This window comes from Nanorana parkeri, unplaced genomic scaffold (assembly GCF_000935625.1).
Source record: "Nanorana parkeri isolate BGI_ZX_2015 unplaced genomic scaffold, ASM93562v1 scaffold520, whole genome shotgun sequence".
NCBI lineage: Eukaryota > Metazoa > Chordata > Amphibia > Anura > Dicroglossidae > Nanorana > Nanorana parkeri.
The window spans coordinates 60,383-69,972 of NW_017306788.1; the positions used below are offsets into that span (position 1 = coordinate 60,383).

The 9,590-nt window shown below is 41.2% G+C and overlaps 1 protein-coding gene across 1 annotated transcript in view; it reads right to left on the reverse strand.

Annotated features, from left to right (window-relative positions):
- DOCK4 (dedicator of cytokinesis 4) overlaps positions 1-9,590 on the reverse strand; it is a 263,370-nt gene that overhangs the window by 19,459 nt on the left and 234,321 nt on the right. Inside the window, exons 42-43 of the mRNA XM_018561382.1 lie at positions 6,989-7,165; positions 1,298-1,381 (exon numbers count right to left, since the gene is read on the reverse strand). Coding sequence (XP_018416884.1) covers positions 1,298-1,381; positions 6,989-7,165 — 261 coding nt within the window. The remainder of the gene's footprint in view (positions 1-1,297; positions 1,382-6,988; positions 7,166-9,590) is intronic.

A 9,590-nucleotide genomic window follows, 5' to 3' on the forward strand; every position in this document is an offset into this window, starting at 1 on the left:
CATCCGATGCGGCTCTGCGATCGGCGGCCGCTTGGTCCTCAAGGGGGTCCTCGGAAGGCCCCAGCCGGCTGCCCTCTACAGCGCCTGATTAGAGGGCAGCTTGTGCTTGATCCAGCCAGCCCGGACCGCATACAGAGGCGATCTGGGCTGGCTGGACCAGGTAGAGGCATGCCAGGCATGTTAGAGGGCCCCTTGCTGGGGCCTCCCGAACAACCCATTGAAGGAGCAGCGGCTGCGCCGATCACAGAGCTGCATCAGATGCAGCCGGGTGCAGGTGGCAGCGGAGGTCGAGGGGCCGTTCGTGACGGCATCGGAGAGGCCCGAGGGGCAATTGCCACCCTACCCCCTGGCCCAGTCTGCCCCTGCACAGGGACCTGTGGGGAACAAAAGTAGCCACCCTCCAGAAGGGAGGACAGTGTCAGCACCAATTCAGAGATGACTTGAGGATCTACACTGAGTGATACACAAATAAGATACATTTTTATTAATAATTAAGGTACTTGAATGCATTTTTAAGATTTAACTCCTGAGTTTAGTGTCACTTTCAATATGCATTCTGTTAACTTAAAGCAGAAGAAAAGTATTTTATTTTTTTAAATCTCTGACAGGGAGGTTTATGAAAGAAGACATTCTGTATATCTCTTCTGCCATAATTGCTTCTCTCAGCCTGTCAGTGTTTGTACACACAGAGCCATGCATAGGCAGCTCAGTGTACAGGCTCAGCATGGTTGTGTGAAAAAACACAACTTGTAAGGTTGCTTAAACTGACATCATATGCAGATCAAAGGTTACCCTTTTGATCTTGATATAAACAACATGATGTTTCTAAACAGTATTTTAGTCCTTATTCACAAAGGCAACAACGTATATTTCTAAACACATAAATGCATGTAATTATTTAAAATGGCATATTTCACACTGTATGTTTACCTGCATTTGAGTGCATTCAGTTTAGCTGTATTAAGAGAACAGAATTCTGTGCATTCAGGTGCAGATTAGATATTCTGAATGTGCCTGAACGCATGTAAATACATGTAAAGACAAATACATTTAAGTGAAGAGGAGCTTCATCTGGGGAGCAAAAAGTTTGTTTATACTTCCCAGATAAATTCTCATGTGTTTAAGAAAACAAATGCAGGAGTCTAGTGTGAATGCAGCCTAACAAATACTGTTAAGAGGCTTAGTTTTTCACAGCAGCTGCTGTATTACTCAGCAAGTCTCAGACGTCAAAAAAACAAAATTCAAAACATTTGCAGTAGAGTGGCAGGGGGAGCGGCAGCAGGGAAGACATGCTTACCTGTTCAAGCATTAGTTCTCTCAGGCGTGAGATCTTATCTCCATCCTCGGGGTGGTTGAAGATGTACTCCTTCACAAAGAAAGCCTGAATAAAAAAAAAAAAGACAGGATACCAGTAGTAATCATACATTTTAAGATTCATTCAATGCAATGGGTTAATATAAGATGCACACTTGATTTCTATTAAACACATTATACCATCCAGGGCTGACATCAGGGAGGGTACGGCCGATACCCATGTGAGGGCCCCATACATGGGTATCAGCCGTACCAGGGACCGCATGGCATAGGTGACAGGGGAGGAGGCCGGGCCCCAGCAGTGCCAGTACGATGGTGGCAGGGGCCCCAGCAGTGCCGACCCAGCGGCAGAAGAGCATGGGCCCCAGCAGCATCGGACCGGCTGCAGAGAAGGCCAGACCCCAGCAGCAGGTAAGAGGAGTTGGGAGGATTTGCAGGGAAAGGGACTCTGACCAGCCCACCTGAGACTCAGCAGAGCCCACCATAGAGAGTCTCAGATGGGCTGTGCAGGATTTATGGTGTGCTCTGCAGGGTCACTCTCAGGTGGGCTGTGTAGGTTCTCAGGTGGGTCCAGAGTCAAGTGCGTTACTCAGGCCAGGGTCCAGTGCGTTACTCGGTCCAGGGTTCAGTGCGTTACTCGGTCCAGGGTCCAGTGCGTTACTCGGTCCAGGGTCCAGTGCGTTACTCGGTCCAGGGTGTTACTCGGTCCAGTGCGTTACTCAGTTCTGAGTCCAGTGCGTTACTCCTGAGTCCAATTGATATACTGTTCTGCGCTGCTGTATAATGTATTGCTGGGATTTGTAGTCCACCTACAGCGGGTGCCATTCTGCATAAGAGTGTAAAGCTCCTCTGGTTCAGAGACTGATGTGACTGGATCAGTGTTCTCTGTACAGCACTGTAGTATACGTCAGAGCTATATAAATGTATTATAATAATAGTGTGAGACTGTGGGGGGAGTGTAAGCTCCTCTGGTGCAGAGACCACCGGGGGGTTGGGGGGCCAGTGAGATCCGTTCTCTGGGGGGGGGGTCAAGATAAAAACTTGCACAAGGCTTTTTGTTCCTTAGGTCGGCCAATGTTTTTGCTGTTGGTAATAAGTGCACTCAGAGGTTGGTACAGTTCTGGCCCCCTCCCCCTGTAACTTGGTACCTTCCTGTATATGCAGGAAGGGTTTTTTCAGGAAGCAGAGCTTGGTCTGTAGCAGGCTTCACCAAAGAGTGATCAGGGAGTGGAGCAGAGTTGTTCGAGTGGTAAGGTGTTTTAGCAGCCCGACGATGGGGGTGGGGAGGGAGAGCTCACACACAGTGCCTGCACAGAGCCTACAGTCCACCTGAGAGCCCACACACACAGCCCACAGTCCACCCGAGAGCCTGCACACAGCCCGCACAGAGCATGCAGTCCACCTGAGAGCCCACGCACAGTCCACACAGAGCCTGCAGTCCACATGAGAGCCCGTACAGTGCCTGTAGCCCACCTGAGAGCCCGTACAGTGCCTGTAGCCCACCTGAGAGCCTGCACAGTGCCCGCAGCCCACCTGAGAGCCCAAACAGCCCACCTGGGAGCCTGAACAGCCTTTTCTTTTTCTTAGATGTGCTAGTGGATAGTTTAGGGGCATTAAGTGTTAATGAAAAGGGAGTGTGGTTAGAGTTAGTGAAAAGAGAGTGTGATTAGTGTTTAGCAAAAAGGGAGTGCGATTAGTGTTTAGCAAAAAGGAGTGCGGTTAGTGTTTAGTGAAAAGGGAGTGCGGTTAGTGTTTAGTGAAAAGGGAGTGTGGTTAGTGTTTAGTGAAAAGGGAGTGCAGTTAGTGTTTAGTGAAAAGAGTGTGGTTAGTGTTCAGTGAAAAGAGAGTGTGGTTAGTGTTCAGTGAAAAGAGAGTGTGGTTAGTGTTCAGTGAAAAGAAAGTGTGGTTAGTGTTCAGTGAAAAGAGAGTGCAGTTAGTATAAGTGTAGGGTCCTGCTCAACATATTTTTTGGCCAAAATATATTTCCTTTCTCTTAAATATTGAATGCACTGATGACGTGGAATGCACTTTTCAATTATATATATTAAGTTGTAAGAGTGTTAAAATAAAAGTGGGTGCACTGAAGGACCCGGTGGGACAGCCAGTGGACGGATTCGGTGGGAGGGTCAGTGGGTGGACTCCGTGGGAGGGTCAGTGGGTGGACTCCGTGGGAGGGTCAGTGGGTGGACTCCGTGGGAGGGTCAGTGGGCAGGCCTAAAGCTGTGTAAGGGGCTCCAAAGTTTCTGATGGCAGCCCTGGTAGCATCCGTTTTATTAGTAAATTAATTTAGGAAATTCTAGATTTCAGGTTACAGAAAAGATTACATTAGCAACTGTACACAAGGAATGCACACTGCTTCAAGCATACATAGAAGTACAGTGTTGCATAACGGTAATTTTTATTATTCAGAATACCTAAATACAGCATGTTTATAAGGTTTTTATAGTTTCAATAGAGATAATGTACGTGTCTCCCAACCATGACTTAATCTCTGATGTCTTCAAGCTACCAAACTTAGAGGGGAACTCATCAAAACTGGAGCAGACAGAATCTGTAGCAGTTGCCCATGGCAACCAATAAGCTTCTGGCTTTCATTTTAAAGCTTAACTGAATGAACTGAAAAGAGAAGCTGAATGGTTACTATGGGCAACTGCTCCAGTTTTTGATATATTCCCCCCAGTGTGTTTTTACATGTTATAGGAGGTATGTTTCAAATTGTTCCATGTCGATATTAATCAATCTGTAGTGTGGAGACACTTCTGTAATATTGAAGGTGAGTGTATTAAAGCTTCCCCACACTTCAAAAATATGTTATTTTTATTCTTGTCTAATGCTTACTCAATCCAGTCCGTTCTTAACTTGTATTGCTTTTTTCCTTCAAGAAAAATCTCAGTCAAGTAAATCCAATGCTGACGTACAGATTTTGGCAGATGAGGATATGATGATCTTTAATGTCTTAAAGGTTTTAGAGATTCTTACACCAGAATTTTCTGTGGTACCCCATTCTGATGTCACAGGCAGGTATTTAATTAGGCGCTTCATTGAATAACTACATACTTGACTTCAAAACCTGTTGATCATGGAATAAGTCAGTCCCTGTCTGGTTACACTGGGACAAGAATGAGAAGGGGTTAGCCTCATAAGGTAGGATCTGTGAGGGGACAGATATTTTCCATGATCTCATTTCAGAGAAAGCTGACTATTTATGGAATCTAGAAGAGATTTTCTACAAATACTCTCAAGCTTTTAAGTACATTCTTAGATGTCCACTTAGTGATATCCAAAGTTCTTTGATATAGTCTAACGTTTGTCCTAGCAAAAAACCTACAATTTGGTTTAGCTTTGCTCTGTTTGCCAGAAGAGGCAAACATCAGAACTAAGGGATATGACCAGTCTGACGAAGATAATGTGGTGCAAACATGATTGTAGTTTTCTGTAAGCAAATAGATGGAGAGCTATTTGAGGATACTTGTATTAAAAAATGGTAAATTCCCAAATTTCCCATATTTGAAGCCTTATTGGTTTTTTCAATAGTGCAATAGATTGGGTCCACTGTTTTGAAAGTCAAATTAAATGCACTGATGACGTGGAATGCACTTTTCAATTATATATATTAAGTTGTAAGAGTGTTAAAATAAAAGTGGGTGCACTGAAGGACCCGGTGGGACAGCCAGTGGACGGATTCGGTGGGAGGGTCAGTGGGTGGACTCCGTGGGAGGGTCAGTGGGTGGACTCCGTGGGAGGGTCAGTGGGTGGACTCCGTGGGAGGGTCAGTGGGCAGGCCTAAAGCTGTGTAAGGGGCTCCAAAGTTTCTGATGGCAGCCCTGGTAGCATCCGTTTTATTAGTAAATTAATTTAGGAAATTCTAGATTTCAGGTTACAGAAAAGATTACATTAGCAACTGTACACAAGGAATGCACACTGCTTCAAGCATACATAGAAGTACAGTGTTGCATAACGGTAATTTTTATTATTCAGAATACCTAAATACAGCATGTTTATAAGGTTTTTATAGTTTCAATAGAGATAATGTACGTGTCTCCCAACCATGACTTAATCTCTGATGTCTTCAAGCTACCAAACTTAGAGGGGAACTCATCAAAACTGGAGCAGACAGAATCTGTAGCAGTTGCCCATGGCAACCAATAAGCTTCTGGCTTTCATTTTAAAGCTTAACTGAATGAACTGAAAAGAGAAGCTGAATGGTTACTATGGGCAACTGCTCCAGTTTTTGATATATTCCCCCCAGTGTGTTTTTACATGTTATAGGAGGTATGTTTCAAATTGTTCCATGTCGATATTAATCAATCTGTAGTGTGGAGACACTTCTGTAATATTGAAGGTGAGTGTATTAAAGCTTCCCCACACTTCAAAAATATGTTATTTTTATTCTTGTCTAATGCTTACTCAATCCAGTCCGTTCTTAACTTGTATTGCTTTTTTCCTTCAAGAAAAATCTCAGTCAAGTAAATCCAATGCTGACGTACAGATTTTGGCAGATGAGGATATGATGATCTTTAATGTCTTAAAGGTTTTAGAGATTCTTACACCAGAATTTTCTGTGGTACCCCATTCTGATGTCACAGGCAGGTATTTAATTAGGCGCTTCATTGAATAACTACATACTTGACTTCAAAACCTGTTGATCATGGAATAAGTCAGTCCCTGTCTGGTTACACTGGGACAAGAATGAGAAGGGGTTAGCCTCATAAGGTAGGATCTGTGAGGGGACAGATATTTTCCATGATCTCATTTCAGAGAAAGCTGACTATTTATGGAATCTAGAAGAGATTTTCTACAAATACTCTCAAGCTTTTAAGTACATTCTTAGATGTCCACTTAGTGATATCCAAAGTTCTTTGATATAGTCTAACGTTTGTCCTAGCAAAAAACCTACAATTTGGTTTAGCTTTGCTCTGTTTGCCAGAAGAGGCAAACATCAGAACTAAGGGATATGACCAGTCTGACGAAGATAATGTGGTGCAAACATGATTGTAGTTTTCTGTAAGCAAATAGATGGAGAGCTATTTGAGGATACTTGTATTAAAAAATGGTAAATTCCCAAATTTCCCATATTTGAAGCCTTATTGGTTTTTTCAATAGTGCAATAGATTGGGTCCACTGTTTTGAAAGTCAAATTTTTCAGTTACTAAAGGATTTACATAAATTATATGAATGGCTGTACCCACTATTTTAAAAGGAGAAATAAACTCCTTTTTTTCCTGTATCTGTGATGAAAGTTAGACATGTAAATAGATAACTTCTGTTTTGTGTTTTAAAGATTCCACTGTGTTTCTAACAATTTTTTGGGTTCCTCATTCACAACCCGTATGACTGTACCACTTTAAACAGACTACCTTTTACGGATTTATTTTCCATTATGTAAAAAGCTAATTTTGGGATATCTACAGTTTATTTCTCCTTGCAAAATATTATTCTCCTTTACTTCTAAAAGGAAGGCACTAAGTTATATTGAGTTTGCTGAATTATATTAATTACGCCTCTCTGTGAATTTTACACGTTTGACTTAATTTTTAGAACGTAATACAAGTAAATATATTTACAATAAACATATATACAATGTTTTCTTTTCTTAAATCTGTAAATGAAAAACATGAACAATTTGTATTGATATTCCTGCATGAAATGCAGGCCAGTTTTAACATAGACTTACCTCTTGATACCTAGAAACTCCTCCATTAACTGCAGCATCAATAACTCCATTCAGACACATTGTCAGTGGGTTAATGTTCTGCATCTGCCGCGTTTGACATTGACTAATCAAAGTTCGCAGCTGTTGGTTCTTGTTTTCTAAGACTTCAATAGCATTTTCCAGAGGACTCATCTCCACCTAAAAGTATAATTGATAGCAGTGTTTCAATCCTGATCTGATAAAACACTGCATACATAGTTCTTAAAAAATTCAACATTATAATGAAGCATTAAGTGGAAACAAGATTACAGTGTTGCAGTTTGCTAACTTGGTTATCGAAGTGCCTAAAGCTGGTCATATACATGGGTAGACTCTCATCAGTACATTTGATAATGTCATAAGAACCTATTAGTAAATGGTTCAAAAACCTTGAGAAAGGAGAACGGTATCTGAGGTCAATGACAGTTACAAGCCTAAAATAGATTGCATGCTCAGATTTTTCTTTCTGAGCGAGCGGCTACTTGCTGGCCACAAGTAAGCTTCTTGCAGGTTGTCACTAAAGACTGAAGCCCTGCAGTTAAACCGGTCTGCTGGATCCATTATAGACCCAAAAGGATTATCTGATCCTTTCCATCTGTGGAGAGGATTACCTCTGAATTAACCATGATTCCTGAAGGTCCTGCTCACGTTTCAGCTTGAGAGCTACATTGGTTTGTATTATGCATAATCAGCTGGTCTACAATGGATACAGTTTTTACCTTCCCCAACCTGTTGTTTTTGAAATGAATGGCAATGTCCTGGGCAGTGAGTGAATTAGTGGGTGGTGGTGGTGGAGGACATAGTAGAGACTTGAAGGTAGAAAAGAGTTGACGAGGTCTGGATGAGAGTGTGTTAATGAGAGTGACAAAATAAGTTTGTTTGGCAGCACGGAGGGAGGAGTTGTATTTTATCAGGGCAGCTTTGTACAGGGTAAAGTCTTGCAGAGACCTAGTTACAAAACAAAAAAACTGTCAACAGGTTGTTTTCTTTTTTTTTTTCAAAGTACAAATAAGGGGTCAGGGGCAAATTTGCATGATCTGAGTCAAGGTTAGAAAGACATGAAATAGGTATCTAAGTAAAGCTAATCACCTAAAAGATCAGAGAAGAGGAGATTTAGAGAATAAAGAGAATAGTACATACAATATAATGACATTAGGGTAATGTATATACATATATATATATACACACACACACACATATATATACACACACACACACACACACACACACACACACACATATATATATATATATACATACACATATATACATATACTGCTTTAACACTACTGAACATTATTGTTATTTTACTGATTTAGGACATGAATGTTCATTACCAGAATGCAAAGTATGGTACAATTTTAGCATCCCTTACTAGAGAAATAATGAAGGCAAATGTCTAAGCCCTGGTTTATTTTATCAGGTATAAGCATAAAAAGTATAGCATCTTGCAGATCTTGTATACATAGAGCAACATTTGTTTACTTAAACAAGACCACCACTATACGGCAGCTGTTGTTTTTCATATATATGTTGTGCTTGAATAGAACGTTGCTTCAAGGAAACGCAAAATACCCATGCAGCTGCCACTGGAAGGTTTACCAATAGCCATTACATACATAGCATTCATAGATGAAACAAAAGAAAGCTTCACAGTGTACTTTCACAAGTTTGACCTACAAGTTAAGGCCACAGACACTAGGTGTTTGTTTTTTTTTTGCTGGGAAAGCATGTTCGAGATAAAAAATCTTAGAAAACTGGGAGGGGGAGCTTTGATCCAACAGATTACACATTTTGTCATCTGACACTGAAGATGAAGATCAGTGTAGTTAATAATGGAGAGGGCATATCAAAGTGTTTGTAAATACAACAGTGTCCATGGTTTTCAAATTCGGGAATGTGTTGTTTTGAATTGCATATGATAATATGTTCCAGGATACAGACCCGAGAAAGCAGAACTATAGGCAAAAAAAGTAAAAAGATGGGTTTAAGTAGGTATCTAAAAAAAAACTACTTCAGTGAATGGCACACTATTTTTTTATATTACAGAGAAATTTTAGGCACCCCCTAAAGTCTACTTTTAAAGGGATGCAGCTTTCCTTATCACATGGAGATTTGCTCAAGTTTTTATCATAAAGGCTCATCATCACATTCAGGAATTTGTATGGAAACACAACAATTTCTTCAGAACAGAAAAAGGTAGTTTTTGCTAATGACCCTTGCAAAGTACCCGTATATAGATCATCCAGAGGGGACTGTGTTTTGCTCAACAAAACCAAAAGTTACATTTTACAGGACCACAGTTTCAGACACATTTATTGAAGCTATTGAAGGACCATTTATTTCATTTCAGTGTATCCTGGCCAATCAATTTAGTATTTCATATTCAGGCAATTAGCCTCACATAGCCATTTGCAAAACTTATCAATCACCCCATGAACCCAGCTTCTGAAAGGCTGTGTTAAACCGAATGGCTGAGTACACACATCTGCAACTGTCAGGTATTGTTGCACCAAATGCAACTTTTGAGCTGTACTAAACTATCAACTTTTGTGACTTATCCAGACACAGTCTGGAACCACAT